The sequence below is a fragment of the Hippoglossus stenolepis genome, chromosome 12 (assembly GCF_022539355.2).
Source record: "Hippoglossus stenolepis isolate QCI-W04-F060 chromosome 12, HSTE1.2, whole genome shotgun sequence".
Lineage (NCBI taxonomy): Eukaryota > Metazoa > Chordata > Actinopteri > Pleuronectiformes > Pleuronectidae > Hippoglossus > Hippoglossus stenolepis.
Genome location: NC_061494.1, coordinates 3,658,530 through 3,680,288, shown reverse-complemented (window position 1 = coordinate 3,680,288; position 21,759 = coordinate 3,658,530). Strand labels below are relative to the sequence as shown.

General features: G+C 41.4%; 2 protein-coding genes across 22 annotated transcripts in view; both read left to right on the top strand.

Annotated features, from left to right (window-relative positions):
- Positions 1 to 21,759, top strand: part of LOC118119319 (regulating synaptic membrane exocytosis protein 1) — an 89,628-nt gene that overhangs the window by 24,120 nt on the left and 43,749 nt on the right. For 20 of the 21 annotated variants that reach the window (XM_035173185.2, XM_035173162.2, XM_047342412.1 and 17 more), the window contains exons 4-5: positions 295 to 306; positions 19,538 to 19,809. In XM_035173185.2, coding sequence (XP_035029076.1) covers positions 295 to 306; positions 19,538 to 19,809 — 284 coding nt within the window. The remainder of the gene's footprint in view (positions 1 to 294; positions 307 to 19,537; positions 19,810 to 21,759) is intronic. The other variant, XM_035173160.2, reaches the window with a different exon arrangement.
- Positions 12,472 to 15,721, top strand: LOC118119321. The gene is made up of 2 exons (XM_035173186.1): positions 12,472 to 12,750; positions 14,875 to 15,721. The coding sequence occupies exons 1-2, from the start codon at positions 12,551 to 12,553 to the stop codon at positions 15,398 to 15,400; spliced, it is 726 nt and encodes a 241-aa protein (XP_035029077.1). The 5' UTR covers positions 12,472 to 12,550; the 3' UTR covers positions 15,401 to 15,721.

The following is a 21,759-nucleotide window of genomic DNA, read 5'->3' as shown; positions in this document are numbered from 1 at the left end:
TTCTATCATTTTTAACCAAGAACCTGAAGCAAGCATATTTAGGGGCCTCAATAACTCATTATCATTCTGTTTTGTTGCTCAGGTTTACTGACTTGTTGTGGCATTTAAAGAATTGCAACATATTATTTTGTTTTCATTGGCTGTAATATTATTGGATTCTGAGGTATACATGTGCAATACAGTGTTTGTTAGTGGTAGGGCTGTAGGATCATGGTCATGCTTTCAGATATCATCTTTTCTCAAATTGTCTCTGTCTTTCTTTTCATTATACATGGATGGCTGACTGGGCTGCAGCAGGACAAAGTGGTGAGTGCTGTGTTTCTTTTTCTTTCAGAGCTACAGTACTCTGCCTGCAACCTCAAAGACAAGCCATCCTAATGAGTCCCGACAGAATGTGTATGTGTGAATGTACCATGTATGTATCTTTCTGTCTGTCCATGTGTCTGTCACTGCAAGTCCTACGGCTTGTTGCAGCAGCAGCTGCCTAAATGATGCTAATGGTTGAAAGCGTCACATGACATCTGTTATTATTTACTACATCTCACTACTGGATCTGTTCATGCATTGTTTTTTTCATGCTTACTGACCTCCTCACCCGGCACGATGCATGCCATGCAAGGAAACAACCAGGACCAGAGGGAGGTCATGTAGACACACACAAACTATTTTAGATTTTGCTAGTTCTTCCTCTGTGTGGGAGGAGGTGCCAACAAGCCTGTGTGGACATGGGGAGAATGGGAAGACTCTACACAGACAAGCTCAGATTAGAAACAAGCTCATGATACTGAGAGAATTTAAAACTAAAGGCTCATGTTATCTGAATGATCTGTATTTATATAGAGCTTTTACAGTACACACATTGTATCTATGTGCAGCGCCTTCGCTATCACACATCTATCACACACTGTAGAGTATCTGCATGCAGAATGAAAGAGCCGGGGATCGAACGGCCGGTAATTGGTTGAAGTGCCTATTGAGCTAAAGTTAACTTACAGGTAAAGATGAAGCGATAAAAAATATTTTGATTAGTACAATTTCACTAAATGTCTATTGCACATAACCGCATTTTAGTTCTCCATTTCCATAAAACACTTAACTCATTCTTATTTAATTATTTGTGTGTAGGGTTTGGATCCATCAAGTCTTAGATCTTAAATCTTAGATGTAACCGTGTCTGTCACAGTGGGACAGGTTTGTCTCACACAGTGAGCACAGTAGTGGACAGGCAGGTGGATACTGGTTGGTTCAAAAGCCTAAATAAGAGCACGGTCACACATACACGAATGTGAAGAGAATATTGCGGATCAGAGTTTGTACTGTTGAACTCCACGCGAAGCCACACTGTGATTTGCTTCGCCACAGGAAGTGAATGTTTTATTCGCGCTCTTTCTCGCACAGATTTGAAGTGAACGGGAGACAAAGCTTCGCCTCTGGGCCGTCGTAGCTGCTCTTGCTGTTTTTCTTGGTTTTGTGTATCGGTCTGCTCCATGGCTGTCTCATCATCGTGTAGCTTGGTTAAATAAGAGGTAGGCAGAATCATCTGATAGGATACTGCGGGAGAAACATTCCTGGTGGACACGCTTTTAACACCTTCCTCTGCTCGAGTAGTTGTGTCAGGTTGAGAACCTTACTTGGCCTTGGCGGCTTTCCCTCAGGGCAGCTGCCAAACTGGCACTTTGATGATACTTGGCTGGGTTTGAACGCCATGGCTGCCCAAGAGTGCTTTGGTGTGCTTTACATAGCAGCCTCGCTCCCTTTCTAAAGCTTGGTACAATGAGCATTAGCTCTAAAGAAGAAGGTTCTGGCAGAATGGAGCCCTTATGTACCTGTATAGCTGGACAGCTGACCGGCTTTGAGTTACTGTTTGACATGGATTCATTTAATTACTTGAGGATTGATTAATCTTGCTTGACACAGTGGTCCAAACGGACAAAGTTACTCTGCCTGCTGTTTCTGCTCCACGCAAACTAAACATTCAAAGATAAAGTGGAAGTGTTGGCAAGGGTTTTTCTGGTCTTAAATGATATGCAGTCTATCAGTGTGCTCTATATTCCAAGATCGGTTTTTACTGCTTTTGATTAAGTGACTTGAAAGTGGAGTTTCTTCTTTCTGGCAGAATGTGTCTTATTAATTCAGAAAGTTAACACAATTAGATGTTAGATATTTCAGATGCAGACCCAAAACCTGTCCTAGAACTGAACAATAGCAGTACATTTCAACTTGAGTAGATACTCTACCCTAATTTACATAGCTGGATGAAGTATTGGAGGGATTAGGGACGATCTCTTCTCTTCAATTCTTTTTGAGAGCAAACATAGAATGGAGGGAGTTGAAAAGCAGTTTGGAGGTGTTCTAGTTTGCGCTCAAATTGTGGTTTAATATTCACATTTCGTTCTAGTTTGATGCGGTTGTATTGTTTCACATTGAAATTTTAAATCCTAAATCTTTTAAATCCAAGATCAAATCAAAGGTTTGATCTTGTATTGTAATTTCTTTTAATTTTAAAGACTTACTTACCAAGTTGATGGTGTATTGTTCAAAGAATACATGCGAATTCTGTAAATTATATATATTGAGTTTGCAGTTGTTTTTTTTACATTTTATCATACAAAGTTATGAAAACTATATCCAAGTCAAGTCAGATGTTACATGACACATAGAAGAATGATCTCAGTCTCTTTCACACAGCGAGGCGTGCAGCTTATTACTTAAAATCAGATCAGTACTGTCACTGTGTATTGGCTGATACCCAAAGCCCAGGTATCAGTATCTGGACTGAAAAAGTCAGATGGGTCCTTCCATAGTGTCCTGGAACGTAGGCAGAGATTTTCCTCAGCTTTATTAGGATATTGTTTTCTGACATCGGGCCCCATCAACTTTAATACATGTTCAGTTTTGAGTGTATACAGCATTTACATTAGAATACTTCTCCTGGCTTAGTTGGCTGACTTCCCGCAAACTCCTGACATATTATTTCATTACAATTTGAACTTTAAGGCTCAAAATGCAATAAAACAAAGAGCCATTCTCTGTGATTGATATGCTCAGAAGAGTAGTAGTTTTACATTTGTTTCTTTTGTAAGGAGTTTTTTGTATGTGAAAAGTCATTATAAGGTAAATCACCTGGATATTAGAATTACTACCCTTTGTGATTTTATCTTAAACAACAGATCCATTTCTTTTTGAATGTACAAAATTTGGGCATCCAAATGTTACTAGCTCAGTGGTACATGAAATTGTTCATAAGCTCTCTGTTATGCATCACATATGTTCATGCTCTCTTCCAATGTCACCTTTGCAAGCGTTTAGCTGTAATTCTGTCTTCCTGTCATCCTGCCACCATGTCCGAACGAGCCGAGGCTAACTGTTGTTACTTCAAAACAATGACCAATACTTATCAAGACATATGGAGTTAACTACACAACAAGCTGTTCTGTTCAAGGTTATGGTTTTAGACTGGACTCTGTTTCCACTTCAGACACCAAAATCGAAAAACTGGAAGGTTAAAAGCCAAATGTTTTCACGGACATAATCTCGTGTGTAGTGTGTTCATTGTATACTTAATGAAGTGTGATGAGTGTGCTGCCATGCTTTTCAAAGAACATTTTTGAATGTCGATGGTTAGAGTTACAGATAAAGTTTTAATAGGCATAACCATAGACAGTGTGTGGTGCAAGCAGGCTGGCGTGTCGCGCTAATGATATTCAGGGCTCATTATCTGCCGCGATGGCTGAGCTCTGGTGGAGAGATGAGTGTGTGTGTGTGTGTGTGTGCGTGCGTGTTGTTGTACTTATGCCAAGCGTTTCTCACTGAAAGAACCATTTTTGAAGTCTTGATTCTTCCTCTCATGGGAGATTAGGAAGAGAATTGTGCGTTACCTTCTCTCTAACTCTCACTCACATGCTCACTTACAACTCCCCTCTCTAATTGTTTTGTCCACGGCCGTATTTCTGTGTGTATGTGTGAGGGGGGATGGTTGGGGTGGGTCTCTGTATGGTGGCTCTGTGGTAGACTGGCAGTCTGTCCAGGGCATAGACTGTAAATAACGATGGACCAGTTGTCTCTACATCTTCTCAGTCAATCATGACACCTACTTTTTATATCATTAATTAAAACCAAACCTAAATTGAAAAAAACACTTTCTAAGATGAACCTAAAACATTAGTTTGGCCCATGTCCCATCCACTAACGGAGAAAGTGGGGTTTATGAGCTATTCTACAGCCTACTGCCACCAGGGGGCAACATAGATATTTTGGCTTCACTGTTGGGAGCTGCCTTGTCGTCCATTTGTATATCCAGTTTATGGTCAACAGTGCACACTGCCTCAAATGCAGGGTCAGCTTGGATTGGGCGAGATGATCAAGCCATCACTGTGGTCATCTCTGTTTTATCAATATGGAGTGAAACTAAAGCTGAGGACTTCCATTCAAAGCATGTTTACTTGTCAAACATGCTGAGGTGTAACTAATACCAGAACAAATTGCTGCATTACAACAGTTGCTACCGAGCCATTACCATTGTTATTAGTCACTGTTGTTGTCTCCAGTGGATCAAAGTGGAATTATTAGCATGTTGTGGAAATTATATGAGGGGGCTTATGCAGGACAAAAGCAAAAGTTTGGGACTTACTGGACCAAATGTTTAAGTATCTAAGTACCTTCACTGAGGAGGTTATGTCGCCATCAGCGTTTGTACATCGATGAAACTTGGTGGAAGGATGTATTATGGGTCAGGGAAGAACCCTTTACATTTTGGTGCAGAAAATGTTTCTTGTGTTTTCTTTTCTTTACACATGGAAGTTCATAAAGCTCATCACTCTGGGGCATTAAGGTGCATACAGCAATGATAATAGGGGAGTATTACAGTAGTTTTCTGTGTGTTATTTATTTATTTAAGCAGAAATTAGGGGAGAAACAGTTTTTTTGGCTCTGTTGAAAGTTAAGAGGAAGTGAGTTATTTACCACCATCAACTGTTTTTGCTTAATCCATGCTCTACAATATGTAGTATCACTTCTTTTCATGGAACCTTCGGTTTTTCACCCCACTCTTGGGAGGAAACACAATAAGCAGTGTTGAACTGTTCATACTCACTAGTCATATACTGTAAAACCATGACCTGCTGTCAGTCAGTGAGGCTGTCTGTATAATCAGGTTAGATGCTTACTTCTAGTGCACCTTTGTTTAGACCAGCCGTTGCCTGCTCGCACTATTACTGGCATCCTCCTTATTGCCTTCATAAATGTGTTCTCTGAGAGTAAGAACATTAATTTATCATATATGTGTTCATATATTTCACCATCATCTTAATGTAATAGCTGTGTATCACACACTTTGCCCTGGGGGAGGTGTGTTTCTGAGCTGAGAGACAATTCTGTGTCATGTCTACATAGATTTGTGTCAAGCATCACAGATCCACACTCGTTTACTTTCCTCTGGGTCAACATGCCTCCAACACAGAATTTGAGTGAGGGACTAAACATCAGCTGACAAGACTGCCTCTGAATGAAAAAGTTTGTCTTGCATCCTGAGAGGAATGAGCTATCAAATAAAGGCAAAAATACCTCAAAAATAATCTTACTATTTGTCTGATACTTGTGCAAATATACAGTATATATGTATTGATCCGGGCCTACAAGGAATTATGGCTTTGTGCTGCTTTGTGTCGGGCTGCAGCGTCGTAGAAAGGCCTGAGCGATGTGTCATCTGCTGTTAACGCCACAGCGCCTCATGATTACTATTGATCGCCAGTCTCGCTAGCTGCGTCCCTTTCCACGTCCGTCTCTCATTGACTGGTCTTAAGGGGGCCATCGCTCTCCTGGTCGTTGCTGCACACTCCCTCATGAAAAGCTCACGCACATACAAGCACAGACTGCACACACAGGGGAGGCACATTCATATGCTTGTGTATGCCTGCACATTAACACATTCATCACACACATCACCAGCAGGCATTTACAGTATATTGAGACGGTGCTCAGTCCGGCTATAAGTGTATCTTTCACCAGTAAACTGAAGGCTACTTATGTAAGTCCAGCGACTTTAAGGTTTCTGATGTGGAGAAGGATTGATGGAGATTAAATCCCAAGATGATTTTAAACAAAATTTGCTTTCAGTGCTGAAGCGAAACAAAGCAATATTTGCTCTCGGCTATGCTCAGGCTCCCCCTACAGGTTGGATGTGTAACCAACTGTCGTAAATACAAGTTGTAGTCTTAAACTCTGCACATGTGCAGTTTGCACATTCACTGCACTCATTTCAGAGTAGAACAGTAGCACACAAGTTAACATAGCAAGCAAGTAGACAAGGCAGTTATCAATGGTTAAGCATGATGTCTATCAAATCACATGGAATTGGGTGATTCTCCTGCCAGCCTCTATCCAGAAGAGGGCCTCTTTTAGCTCTCACCAACGAGTGAAAAATCGTCCTACATTCACTCTTGTTCAATCACTTTCTCTTTTCCTCATGTTCGTTTTCTGCGACAACATCCTCCTCGGTTTCTTCGGTGGCTCTGCCATGTCCATACTGAGAATGGCCAGCAAGTTGTATCTCATAGCTTGCTTCTAGCTCCGGCTCTGGTTGTGGGTGACGTTAAGCACGGTACACCAGAGCTACACAATCCAATTCCAGACGTCCAGTGTGTATTGTAACACGCATATATGTGTGTGACAATACAGACATATATGCTCTTTTTCTGTTTGTTCGAGTGTTTTGTTAAACACTTGTGGTAACTGAGGGAAATATTTAAATTGAAGATGACATCTCTTTTTTGTTGCCTGCAGACGTGTGTACATTTGTTTATGATTGTAATTGTTGTAGATAAAGTGATACTTTACTTACCACATACTTAAATGGGCAAAATCGATCACTGAGTTTGTTATATTCTGACTCTTGGTCATTACAATACTTCTACACAGGAGCGGTTTCAGCTGTGTTTTTCAGTCATTCATCTTGTGTGCAACTGATGGAACAGATATACTTTGTTTTAAATCAATACAGCGCTCCACACAGGCTGCGTAACAGCTCACGTTTCACTCTAATAATAGTAATAGTGACCAGAAGCAGATTTTCACACTCCCAGTCTATTTCCCTCCGTTGTACTCATGTCACTACATTGATTGTGTGTTGGGCTCAGAGCGCCGCTGAAACGCAGGTGACCTACACTCATTTACTACACTGACGGAACTGATTAAGGACTGAAGCTGTAACGTGATGCTTTCACTACACACACACACACAAATACACAGAGACAGACAGACACTTTTATACTCTGTGTCCTTCCCCCTCTCTTCATGTCTCTCACCTCAAGCTGTCAGTCTCTCACACAGACCTTTACAGGTGTTTGCTAACTAGAGACATTTAGTGGTGAAAAAGGGAAGTGCAGCATCCTGACCCCATACACTGCACGACAGGGAAAGATGAGGGTAAGAGTGCGTGACGGAGGGTGTGTGTCTGAGTGACTGGGCCGGGGCAATTCCAAAAACACAATGAATTATAAACACATTCCTACCGTGGGAAAGGAGTGTTAAAATATTAACGTTAGCGTGCATGCACTCACGCACGCACACGCACACACACACACACACACACACACACACACACACACACACACACACACACACACATAGACTACATACGGAGGAGGTTCAGCTAAATGTGTCCTCCCATTGACCAGATGATAATGTTTCTGTGTGTTTTTGTCAGGGAAACGTGGGTTACATAAATTATTTACAGTATTGATCAACTATTTAACTCTATATATGGCCCCTGTTTGTTTGTGTGTGTGTGTGTGTGTGTGTGTGTGCACGTGTGAATAGGCCTAATGTTTGTGTGGATAAAAACTAGTGTTCAGTGTGTTACTGTACAAATGCACCTGGGTGCCTCCTCGTGCACTTTATTGTGTCTGAGCCTTGTGTGCATGTGCTTGTTCGTACTGTATGTGGATGTGTGCTCGCTTGTGTGTGTTTTGCTGTGGGTGCTGTGCTGATATAGTACCTCATTAGCTGCTGTAGACACAAATCTCCTTTGTGGCAGTCTTTCATCCTTAGTGCACGATTTATATACGCCCTTGGTTACGGCGCCCGCCTCGCATGCTGCTGGTGCCATACGTCAAGCTGTCATTGGCTGATGCTACTTCCTGGTCCCGCCCCTCCTCCCACTCTCTTACACATCCCAAAATTAAAGTGGTATTTTTCTCATCCAATGGCTGTGTATAAAGATGGACTACACATCCGCACTTCCTCCCATTGTACAAAAATTAAGCCAAACTATCCGGGACAAGGGTGCTGCCATCTTGCACTGGTGATGTCATTTGGAGTCACAGATGTTTACACTAGTGATTAGGGAGTGGAGTGAAGTACTGCCCCGATCACATGTCAATCACAGCTGTCAATCAAGATATCTGACCCTGTTTTTATATCAACTTAATAAAGAACTAGAAACTTAACACTTGATCATATATCCCTGTCCTGTTCTGTGGTGATAGCAGGAAGGTTAACAGTGGCTGGCAGTGTTGCATGACAGTGTGTCACATCAAAGGTCCTTCAAGGAAGTTTTCATTTGCGTTTATTTTGGCGCCTCTGTGGACAAAAGAGGTAGTGTTTCAACTGTCCCCTGTCGTAGTGATATAACATGAAACAAGGACTGCATCAGTTTACATCCTCATGTCCGACCACTGTCTCTCTCTGCTCCAACTGCAAACTGAGAGAACGACTCCTGGGCGTTCAGGACATTCATACTTTGTCTAAACATGTTTCTCATATTTCGCGTCAAGTTAGTGTAACGGCCTTTCTGTAAGAGAAGCTAAATATTCTATTCTATCATGTCAAGTTGACTGTAAAGTTTACATTGTCACAGATATTTTCAGTTTTGGGATGTAAATGCAAAATGTCCCAGTAGTTGCATTTGGGGCACTACTGTACACATGGAAACTTTCCGTAAATGGAACATATCATTAGAGTTAATATCAATTAATATGGCAACAGACGGAAATAATAAAACACACATACGTAACTGCAGTTGTTGTGTTTTGGCACATAGAGACCAGGATCTGTCTCTCTGAGAGTCGGTCTCAGCTCTGATACAGTGGCGGTGAAAAAGTGAATGCAGGCACCAGTTTTAAGTGGAGCTTTCTCTGTCTCACATTGAGTTCACATATTTCTCATACTGTACAGTCTGAATGATACACAACTGGCCAACTCTCTCCAGGAAACAAACACCTAGCAACACAAACTGTGAGGTTTCAGACACACACAGATGGACACACACAGATGCTGTAGGATGCAAACAAACACACACAGGGGTTTGGTGTCCTAGTTTCCATCTGTGGAGAAGCTATTCTCTCTTTCTGGCTCTCTCCTCACTCACATACTCATCTCAGGGGGGGTCTTACTGTGGTCATGTGACCCACTGCTGCTGTTGTTGCAGTGCGTGTGTGTGCATGGATGAGAGCGAGCGTTTGCATCTGCATGTGTGCATCGCTGCTCATGTGGGTATATTCGATTATATGTATGCTTTTGTGCAAGTACGCAGAGTCTGCCTCTATGTACGGTATGCACATCCTTTATGTGTGTGTATTGTATTTCTGTGTGTGTGTGTGTGTGTGTGTGTGTGTGTGTGTGTGTGTGTGTGTGTGTGTCAACTAACTGTCAGGCTCTACTCTCTGCCTGCCTACGGTTCCTCCTCTTCGGAGCTTTTTTCACCATCAGAGTGTGATCTAATACAGGGATTATGATGGGATTAAGTGAGTCTCTTATAAAATAACAGCTCATCGCTCCATATCGCCCCAACACTGGCCATTTGTTCTGCGGTATCAACAAACTCTAACAACGGCTCACAGTGGTGAAACCCAATAACTGCTCCGGCAGGGAGTGAAATGCGCTTACACTGGAGTACACAACAACAAGATAGAGTGGTGAGATAATTACCTGCACCGTGTATTACAACCAGCAAATTTCATTTTTTAAGCACATAAACTAATCTTATTATTTATCAGAATTGATATTTTAAAGAACCATTAAATGTTGATGTTTGGTGTGTATTTGTTATGAGCAATCTACCTACTAATTCCACAAACGTCTGTCTGTCTGTCTGTAAGTAGAATGCATATTTTGTGAAGCGTTCATTGAATCAACTTCACGCTTGTCACGTGTGTTATTAATTGCGCAGGTCAGTGCTGTGCTGAATTTGGTGTGAGTTGAAGACACACACAACGTCCGGCCCACAAGCAATAAAAAAGTGACAGAATACTGTAGAATAGTTCGATAAGAACTCACTATGCTATTTAGGCTTTATTTCCTTTTATTGCAGCAAATGTGGTTATTTACCCTATTTGTGTTGTAGAGACTTGCAGGTCTATTTGAGTAACAAGAAATAACTGATAAATAACGACTTTATTCCACGCAATAGCACGGCAGACTTCAGAGGTGACAGTTATGAAAGGGCTTGTCTTATTGATTTAAGTATTGGTTATAATCTTGGTATGTGCTCTTACACAACAGACATGCAGTAGATATACAGCTGAAGAGATGCAGGGACCTGTCAACCCAGCCAAAAAAAGGCCAAATGATAAAGTGATGCAATAAAGCAGCACATTTTTTGATGCAATCTTTTTGATCCGAGCATGAATACAAAACGAACAAAACACAAAGGAGATAACATTATGATGACGTTCACATAAGCTCTTTGTTTTCTTTTTATAGCCTGCATCTTTAATGTTTTTAATGCTTCTCAGTGCTATCAACAGCCTTGTCTCTGGCTCAGGAGGCAGATGTTCTCAGCTAAAAGCTCTGATAAACCCAGTGTACACTACAACCCGCTCAGCACCAAATGGCTTGACAAAGCAGGAGACCAGCTGGTGAGCATAGTGGGGCATTTAGCAGCTGAAGAGCCTGATTTTTTTTCCTCTCAGGAAATGTGTCGAGACCAAACCGGAGCTAAAAGGACACATAACTGCTGGATCGTTTGCTATCACGTTCCCTTACATATAACATTTAACTTTACACGTTGATAACGTGTCAGTGTTGCCTTGACAGATTGTTTCTGCTGCCCCCAAGTGAAACAATATATAATTTAGAGCAGGTTAGAAATCAGGCAACCTTTGTTAGAGCATACAAGACAAACAATGCATCATGTTGCACTGGATGATGAATACAATATTCTATTTTCCCCCTCCCCCCTCACCCATTACCCATCAACAGTTACTGTATCAATACATACATATGTACCCAGCCAATGTTGAGTTTGTTATTTCTAAGGTTTACTGTATTTTAATGATCTAAGCCTTATTTTCTCCATCCTTTATTTTAGGAATAGTATTTGGTTTATAATGTTAAACCCTATTGCCAATATGGCTACTTTTTCTATTTGTGTGGGGACAAAACATTATAAATAACCATTAAGCCATTACTGACCACCATAATCCTGCTAAGAATATAATTTTTTCTATGGTCATAAACGGGATACTAGGATAGAGTAATAAGGCCATATTGAAGAAAGTAAAAATTCTTGAGATTTTGAAAATAATGTCATAATATGACAGGAATAAAGCTGTAATCGATGAGAAAAAAAGTTGTAATACCTTATTTTCTAATCTCACTGTTTTTTGGGAAACTGTGGACCCACTTTAAATAGCACGCAGATGTGACCTTTCAGTCGACCACTCCCAAACACTTTTTCCTCCACAAAAGACGCCATCTGTGTGTTTCTTTCTTCAGAATAGACACAGTTTCTAGCACAATCTCTTCAAAGTCCTGATACTTAAGATAAGGTGGTGCTGATGAACCAAACGATGATGAATTTCAATATTTGTAAAACTCATACTCTCTCAATCTTGAGTTGAGATTCAAACAGATAAATTAGTCAAAGAGGCCCAAAAAGAAACCCACTGATCCCAGAAGGCGACGTAACCATTCGATTAGGTTTTTCTATAAGATTGTATTGTTTTACACTGTGTTTTATATTTCTGTATATGTACACATTCAACCACCAAGCTAACTTATATTGTGTGCAGATATACATCACTTGGCCAATAAAGGTATTCTGATTCCAATATGTGTTTTACTTGCTGTTATATGTTATTATATTACACATTTCTGAGGTCAATATGACTCCAAACATAGAGTGTGTTTTTATTTCATCAACAGGATTAATTTTAATAGGGACATCACATGAGGCAATAAAGATGCTAAGGGTCAGGCACACTGACATTGTGTAAACTGAATTGTCTGTTAAGTAACAACACAAGACATTTAAAATAACTGTCCACTTTTTAAAGACTTATTGAGTTATCTCTATATTATCCCGTTTTATAGTTTGCGGTAATTTAAAACTTGCTTTAAAATATTCTACAAAGCCTTTTAAGAGATATTTAAAACGATATTTCTACTGAATAAACTTAATATTATATTATATAAAATATTTTGGAAATCCCTGGGCCACCTGAAGTAAAACACTCAGAGGTCATGTGATTTCCTGTTGTGAGCTGTCTGGAGAGGAGCGTCAGTTCTGCAGCAGTCAGTCAGTAGTCAGGGCAGCAGCGGACAGGTCAGTAGTATGAGCAGCAGCGGACAGGTCAGTAGTTCAGGTTATAGCATGAACAGGCTGCAGGTGCTGTTGACACACAACATGTCGAGAAGACGCGTCAGGGAGTCGTGGGCCGTCGTGTCCAGAACCAGCCCCACGTGGGACGAGTACTACGCGGTCCGAGCCCGCGACGCGACCGCGTCTGCAGCGACGGAGACCGAGGAGGAGCAGTGAGTGCGGCCGCGTTTCACACCCCGTTACCCGCATGTCACCGGCACTTCTCACCGCCACACGTGGAGCGAACCGCGGCTGCGATGTTGAAAACCCACCGAGCGTTGAGGAGCAGCTCGGTCACGTGTCCGTCGCACTGACTGAGTCTGATGTTCCAGCCTATACATTCATCCTATGTGTAGAAGAAATACACCTTATTCACGGCAGCCATTTTGACATGAAACGGCAGGTAAAACGCAGGTTTAATTATCACACGAATGAAGTAATGTGTTAGTTCCACCTGTCCCTGAAGTCCCAAAAGATAGTTGTTTATCTTTATAAAAGATGTAGGATATTTATATTGTGTGCACAAGATATTTATTTGAAGATGCACACATCCACCAGACGTGTACCATAGCCTGGAGAAGAGTGTTGTTCTCACCTGGGAATGTCACACAATGAAACCCTGTATTGCTCTTGCACAGAGACACATGCTTGTCAGGAATCCTCCGGAGGAAGGACTATGTTTCAATCACACAACTTGAGAAATTAACAAACTCTCAAAAGCTACACATGCCACTTAGTGTTGTTTTTCGAGGCATGTCTTTACTACTCTGATGCTAGTGTACAAGAGTGTTCCTACAAGATAATAACTTGTGCGCACAAGATAAAAAAAACATTATCTTTTGGGACTTCAGTACCTGCTATTCAAATGTGAAAAAGGACTATTAGCTTGTTAGCTAAATGCAACCTGTCCCAATAGTCAAAACATGTGAGAACATGACCCCGCTGCTGTAATTAACGTGCTAGCCAACATCACTGTGGGATTTTTTTGCACTCTCCATATTTACACTTCAGTTTTGAAACAGCTTAAACAACATTACCTGCTGGCAGCTCACAGGTCCTGTTTGCTGGTAATTAAAAGACACAATGTTTTTTTTCACTGTACATCCAGTGAGTGCTTTGTGTACATGAATCCAGTTGGGTTTTTCTGACTAGGTGTGAAAGGATTGAAAGGGGAACAGGTTCTTACAGCTTTGTCAGAAAGAGAACCATGTTGACTGGGGCTGCGTGATGCATCTCAAATTTACCATCATTGCGATAGCAACATGCGCAATGTGTGTATCGCAAAAGACTGCTTGAACTGCGATAAATGGTGTTTCATGTGCCGTGCATTCACGCCCTGCATGTCAATATATTTGGCCAATCAGATGGAGCCCTGCTGCCCTAGATTATGAATTAAAGATTTTCATATCATTGACAGGCCTGTCCAGGTTTTTTTTCCTGACTGGAGAATTTCGAGCTGCCCCTGTCAAATTTCGTGACACCTCCCGTCAAAATTCCAGTACAGTGGAAACTGCTACTGATCATGTTTATCCCTGGCCAAATTGATGTCTATAAGCTGTTGATTACTACAAAAGAGTTGTGTTACTTCTTTATGATAGTCCCAGCACATGAGGGAAAGGTAAAGGCGCACACACACACAGACTCCTCTGCTCACTTCTCTCTCTCTCTCTCTCTCACAGGCTAAGCTGAAGTCTCTGACTCGCTACAGTTTAAACGCTGATTTGTTTGAAAAGACGCAACGATCTCAACACAGATCATCACATAATTATCGATACTTTCCTTGAATGAGTTAAAGCTTTCCTCAGAGCAGCATGCACATTCATCACCTGTCCCGCTCACTCTTTTCCTCTTGTTGACGCGCAGACACACACAGACACACTGGAGATGCATACAATGCATGGAGAGTCGGAGGAGATGGCGTGGCACACTTTTGGAGGACAGTGCGCAGCAGAAAGACTTAACACCGTATTCTTAAGCATTTGTATATTTATCGCAAGTCATATCGTATAACAATATATAAAACACATAGTGTGTAGATATTGCATATACACAAATATTTTTTATCTTGACCAGCTCCAGTATGTCTCGGTCACCTGATGATCTGTCAGAGTTGGGACTTTAGTTACTTCAATAGTTTTCTTTTAAATTGCTAAAAGAGTTACAGATGTGGAGAGGTCTGGGACATGGCTCTCTTTTTGAACTAGTGCATTAGACAACTCCATGCTGCACTTCCCCCATCAGTTACAGTTTGATTTTAGCAATAGTGATTAAATCCCTGCATGTTTGTGTGTGCGTAGTTTTAGTCCAGTGGAAGAGGAGAAGGATCCTGTGGATCCATATGATGAAGAACAGGGGTCATCTACTCCCTACCCAGTGGATCAGCATCCACCTTCCAATGCCTCACTCCCAGCCCGTGCAACAACATCTGGCGCATCACTCCACAGAGCTCCGAGGTCAAGGTCTTACAACCCAACCCAGAGGAGGAGCTCTGCTGCATCACACCCCTACAGAGCACAAAGCTATCATGAATCAAGACGCACGTGTGGCGACGACTGCTGCTTCAACTATAATCAAAGAAGTTACAGACGAAGGTACACGTCAGGGATGTCAGGGAGATACAGGTCAAGACCGTCACTGGAGCACATTCCTGTGACTATCCAGCCTACCAGGTGGTACCAGGTTGTCGGGAGAAGGCAGTGCAGCAACTGCAGATACCAGGGGAGGCACCAGATGACATCTTGGATGTGCCAGAGCTGCAAGGTGCCCCTGTGTCTGATGCCATTCAGAAACTGCTATGGTATATGGCACAGGCAGAGATGTTGAGCTTTCTAGCAGGAAAGACAGGAAGTTAGTTCTCCCACGATGGGATTGAGTTTTTACGAAGTGCAACTTTAATCAGCCTTGAGGCTTTTCGAGTTAATCTTTCACTATCGGACCTGTAGTTAACATGCACAATACTTAATGCTGCAATGCTGATTGTTAATTTAGTGTTAGAACTACCAGTTGTTCCTTAAACATTTCACAGTTTTGGGTTTGGGGAGGTGAACTGGTTTGATCCCCATATTGTTTGTTATTTTGTTTGTTGTTCCAAGTTTAGCTTTTTCTGTAATTCCTTGTTTCAGATTAAATTACAGAGAAGTTGTATGTGGTTGTTTTTTGTTTTTTTTCTGGACCACTTTGCACTTTACTCGATGGTAAGTGAATATTAAGATTTACAAGTGGGGCAATGTCACGGGTCAGTAAGATACTGCACACACACCTTGTTTAGCAGCTTCAAGACGGCTGTTTACTGAAACTCCCTGTGGGTGGTACAGAACATAAACCTAACAACACAATTTAATTTAGGTTAAAAGATTAAATAAGCATTAAAGGTTTGGGGTCAGACACAAAACTATCAACTCATTTCATAAACAAATGATTTTGCTTCAAATCTAATGCTCCTGTGTGTTCTGCAGTGATTTGTGCTGCTTAACCTAAACAAAGGTATTTGTTGTGCTGCTCGGTTCTAACAAAGTATACCTATCACTGTATGAGAAAACATCAACTCATAACACAAAAAATATTAACCTCCGCCAAGGAGGTTATGTTTATTTTTCTGCGTTTGTTAGTTAGCAGGATTACGGAAAAACGACTCAACTGATTTCCATGCATTTTTGGGGAGGGATGTGGCATGACGGAAGAAGCCATGAAAATTTGGTGCAGATCTGGATCAGGGGCCACATCCAGGAATTGTTATTTCACTGTCTTTAACATAGTGGCACATTTTTTTCGATTGTTCAGAGAATAATTCATGGATCTTGATGGAAATCCGGAATTGTCAGGGGACTGATATTTATGAGTGTGCAATTTGGTGCAGATCCAAATAAAAATCTGGATCTAGTGAATTAAAATGTGGTTTCACAAGGGCACTGTTGCGGAGGTATGTACTCTACTGAGTTTTTAAAACAGTTCCAGCGTCTATGAACATTTGTTGCATCTGTCTGTTTTATATAGTGACCTTTTGGGGTTTCTCACTTTAGGTTGAAAAAAGTAGTGGTCATCTGACAAACTTGGTAATGTATGTGTGGTTGTTTGACACATTCTATGAACTGAACAATGAATCAACTCCTTGAATGACAAAGTAATCAACAACGATAGTTCCATCAGTAGTTCTACTGCAGCAGTTATTAGTTATTTCTTTTGGAGTACAACTCAAATGTATTGACAGTAAAGATAAAAAAAATGTCTTAAAATGTTCCAACATGTATTTTTATTTCTGAAGATATTTGGTTCAATTGGGAGCAGACACAACTTTCCAGTGAGACCAGCTTTTTACTACTAGTGATTCCAGCAGTATTCCTTAAGGATGCATCGAAATTGATATGTGACCACTGAACACGGCATCTAGTCACCAGTGCCTGTCTGTACACGTGTGTACAAGTAGACGAGCACTGCAGTGTCGACCTGGCAGTCGTCCACCTCGCTGGTCTGGCTGCAGAAAATCACAGATTGGTGGATGTTCTCACCAAAGCTATTATGTCCCACATGAGGCAGTGTTTTGCTTTCTTTGCTGTGTGTGTGTGCGTGTGCGTGTGCGTGTGTGTGTGAGCACACATTTCCACTCTCTCCCTGGTGGTGCTGGGGTGTTTGGCAGGATAAATATAGCTGCGTTGGTGTAAAGCTGTTTTCTCTTCGTCTTTTGTAGCTTTAATCAAAAGCAATCTGGAGGAGGGATAAATGGAAGGGAAAGGAGGGGTGGGAGAGAGAGGGAGAGAAGGAGGAGGAAGAGAGGGGGAGAGAGAGAGAGATGGCCGATGCCAGAGTGTTTTATTTTAGCTCTCTTTAAAGAGTCATTGGGGAGTGTTCAGGAGTAATGAGAACCCTGGTGGCTGGAGGAGAGGGACTGACTCTAACCTCCCCTCAGTCTCCTCTTCCATCCTCTCAGTCTCTGTTTCCTGCCGTCATCCCCTCTTCCTAATTCTGACTCGGAACACAACACACGGCCGTGACGGTGGCTGTGTTCACACTGTGGCCATTCATGTTCTGGATGAATCCTCACATCTATTCTAGGATGTAACCGGCATCCCTTATTGATATTAGCTGACAGTGATGTTGATGAGTAACGCACAAAAACATGTGACATGCTTTTTTTAAGATTGTGTTTCAGATTCTGTATGACTGAAGCTGTTAGAATTGGACTCATAGAACTTAACAATTATTATTCTATTGGAGCTGGCCTTTTTTCCAATGTCACATTTTATGGTATTATATGATAATACAAGGTTAACCAGTCCCCTGTAGTATCACTTTTTTTTAATTTTTTTTAATGTTTTATAAATTTTAATATAAATATCGTAATACACATGATATAACAGAAAAATGTATATGCAATCACTTTCAGTCATAATAACCTCTATAGTTTTAGGTATTCTCTAAAAAAACAATTACATGATCATGGGAAGTGTGGCTTGTGACTGTGTCACTGACAACATGAACAAATGACCCAAAAAACTGAAAAAGACCAAATGAAAAAAAAAACTAGTGACAAGCTGTCTCACCGCCATGTACAGAGGAAAATCTTAACTTAGGGTCCTGTTAATAGATTCTTCTGTACTTTGTGTCTATGGAATACATACAACAAATGAGCCAACTCCATCTGGTGAACAAGATTGTGAGAAGTGTTTTTACAGCTCTAGAAAAAAATCTATTAGATGGAACTTAAAGTTATTTTTTTCTGTCAGCAAGATAGATTGAATTTCGTCTATCTATCGTCATTTACAGTTGATGGTGTATATTCCAGGTTGCAATAATAATAGTGGTGTTCATAGCATCATCACCCCTACAGCTGTAGAGTTCGCTACTCAATTGGCACATAATGCTTTGTCCATTTTGTAGATATTTCTTGATCATATACAGTTTTTTTCATTAAGTTTTAGTTTTGAAAATTGCGTTAATGTTTTATTAAAGTTCTTGTGCCTCAGTAAAGGCTGATTTACGCTGCATTTTCATACAATAAGAGATACTACTGTGCGAGAAGTTGGCTTTATTTAATAAAAAAAAAGTTTTACAAAAGTTCACATTCCTGTGCCACTTAAATAATAACAGTTCTTGCACCAAAACTGTCAGAACCCCCGGTCAAAAACAACTAGTGACTGTGAATCCAGGATCTGTGAGGAAGGACAGAAAACCGTGTGTGTGACTTTCAAGGAGACACAAAAATACTGTAGACTGTAAAATCTGTTGGATGCTTGAAATTTAATTAAATTATGTCACTATCAAAATGTATTGACATCACATTCTACTGTACATGTTACACCCAAAACTGGTTGTGTATTTTTGTGTTTTGTATACTCACTGATGACAGAACAAAAGCTTGTGTGCGTGTGCCTCATGTGGACGCTCAGGTGTAGTATGTGAACACAGCCAATGTATGGCCAGTTTGCATATGTGTGATGGGACGAACAGAGAGAAAGAAGACATGGGATATAATTTTGGCAGTGAGCGCAGTGAGTGTCCTTTCATTACACAGTTGGCTTTGTGTTCTCCGTTTGGAGGCCAGAAGCAGCCCACAGTGGAAGTCAAGCTTCTCCCTGGTATAACAGCCATGATGCTGATCTTAAAAAGCTTCCGTTAAAGCCTCTTCCTGGACGACTCGTTGGCAGCAGTGCAGCTCTTTAGGAAGCATTGTTCCATTTCCTGATTGACAGTCACTACGACTGAAGCCGGGCCTCGGATTAGTGGTTGGAAAAGTAGATGGCCAAGATAGCTTTCACCGACTGCAGTTGTGAGACATATGAGAGTGATAATGTGTATGTTGGCTGCATTAAACTCCTCAGCAGAGTTATGTTAATGTATGTCGTAAATTATCCGATGAAACTTAGTGAGGACAGCCTGTTGGCAAACGAGCAGATGAAGCTAAGTACTATTGAAAGTGTTCAATGGATGTGGTTGTAATCCCTACCTATACTCCTTGTTTCCTAGGTGATCTGGGTGTGTAATAACTGCCGGAAGCAGCAGGAGATCCTCACCAAGCCGGGCGACTGGTTCACCAGTTCGCCTGGAAATCCCGCTGGCCTTGGATCAGCTGTCAGCGAGCCGTCCGTGTGCCAAACGTCTGGGGATAAGAAGCTCCGATCGCGCTCCCAAGCCCCCCCAGACTCCACCACAGCAAACCAAGACCCCAACCGACCCAACGCACCCGGGACCACACTTGGCACCGATGCAAGGTCACGTAGCGAACCACCGCGAGACACGTAAGATGAAGCAATGGTGTAGAGAAAAAAGCAGCTGATTCATCTTTATATTGTCACATTCTGTAGACCTATAGAAAAACCTGGGGACACCTTCAGCTGAAAGTTTCCAAAAAAAATGTAAAAAGACTCCACACAGGGCTGTCAGAGCACCTCAGTTTCACAGTTGTCGCTAAATCCTTTAAAACTGAAGACGTCCCGACCACTGACTTCTCTGTGTATCAGTTTGAGAGCCCTAGCATCCAGAAACGCTAGGAGAAGAGAAGAGAGACATTATTTTAGTCAACATTAATGGTGTATTGGGATACCCCAGCAATTGAGCATTCTATCTCCATTAAACATGGGGGCTGAATAAAAGGTGGTCAGAATTAAAGCAGCAGAGGCCAAAACATTAGGCATTTGAAGAAATGAACTGTGGAGAATGTCCATTACAACTGTGTCAGGACTTTCTCCAGAGTTTGCCTTTCACACCTGAACAACACAGCGGGAGACACGTTCACAACAACACAAATGAGGGGTGGCACAACAGGCAGAGGCAGCATACTACATATAAATTCTGCTGCAGAGATCACGTGTTTTTGTTAACAGCACAACAACACGAGTGTCAACTTGACAATCTTCGTCGGTGTCTTCTACGTGTTTGGCACCTCTTTTTAATTCTGAGATATTTGTAATCATTTTGTTTTTTCAGTTTTGTGTTGGAACAATTTCAGTGACGTGTTAGAAACATCATCAACACGCCTTTTTGCTCTCTGTGAATCCTCTGGAGGATCTCCTGCTGTATTCTCACATGGGCTCATTTGGACACTCTCCAGAGTTTTTACTTGGGGGCTGGCAGGAGAAAGTCCGGAGTTTCTCACTCGTACATTTGCGTTCTCACGCCCCTCGAGAGATGTTCAGAGGTTATCCAGGGTTCAGTGCATGTCTGAAAACAGCTATTGGGTTTTAGTCCATAGTATGGGTCAAGCTACAAAACCTCTGGGTCCTACAAATCCCATAATGCAACCCAATAGTCTCTACCCTGACAGGTAAATGCTCATATCTCTCATACCTCTATACATTCAGGCTGCAACACAGATGTTTTTGACGAATACTGTAGTATTCGTCAAAAATGAGATGACCCTAGCTACATGACTGTGACATCATCAGAGTTATGAGCCTTTGGAAAATCTCCCCTGAGCCACAGAAGGTGTGACTATGTAACTGCTCTCACAAGTACAGTAGAACTAACCATAATTAGTAAAGTGGTTTTGATGTGTAAGATTGGCGGAGTGTACCTTTAACGTATGCTCTCTCAGCCACCAGACAGAAGGCCACTCTCATGAAATATGTTAATATTTGTTCTACTGAGCATTAACTCCTGCATTCATCAGTTGCCTCTTTTATACACTGGTGGATTGCAGCTCTTAAGAAAGCCGTCTGCGTTGTTGTTTCCTATGCTGCTCTAAGTGTAATGGAAGAATGTAGTCGCTTCCAAAACACAGGGTAGTAGGAAGCGTTGTCACTCACGACTTTCTATTAGTGGATACTAATGGTAACCATCAAGTGGTGACAGATACAAAATCATACCAGTGTCATTAGCTAAAGGAAACTGTCTAACACAGAAGGGTCTCTCACTTACATCAAGTTGTGTTATAAAAGTCAGCGGCAATAAAAAAATGCAGTTGAAATATTTGTTTGGATGTTCATTTTGTTTGTTTTTGTTTTTTCAGTTAGTCAACTGATGCAAAATTGATTATTCACTGAATGCACTCATTAGATCATTATAAACTAAATTGTATTGTTTGCCCTGAAATGACATTTATGGTTCCCGGTGGTTCAATCCTGCTCCCCGTGGTGATCCACTGACTTTCGCTTGAGCACCAGACTAAAATCGATCTATCTCAGTTGTTCATTTCTTAGTTTTTTTCATGATACCTGCAAATCTATAATCAAATAATAGCATGCCGACAC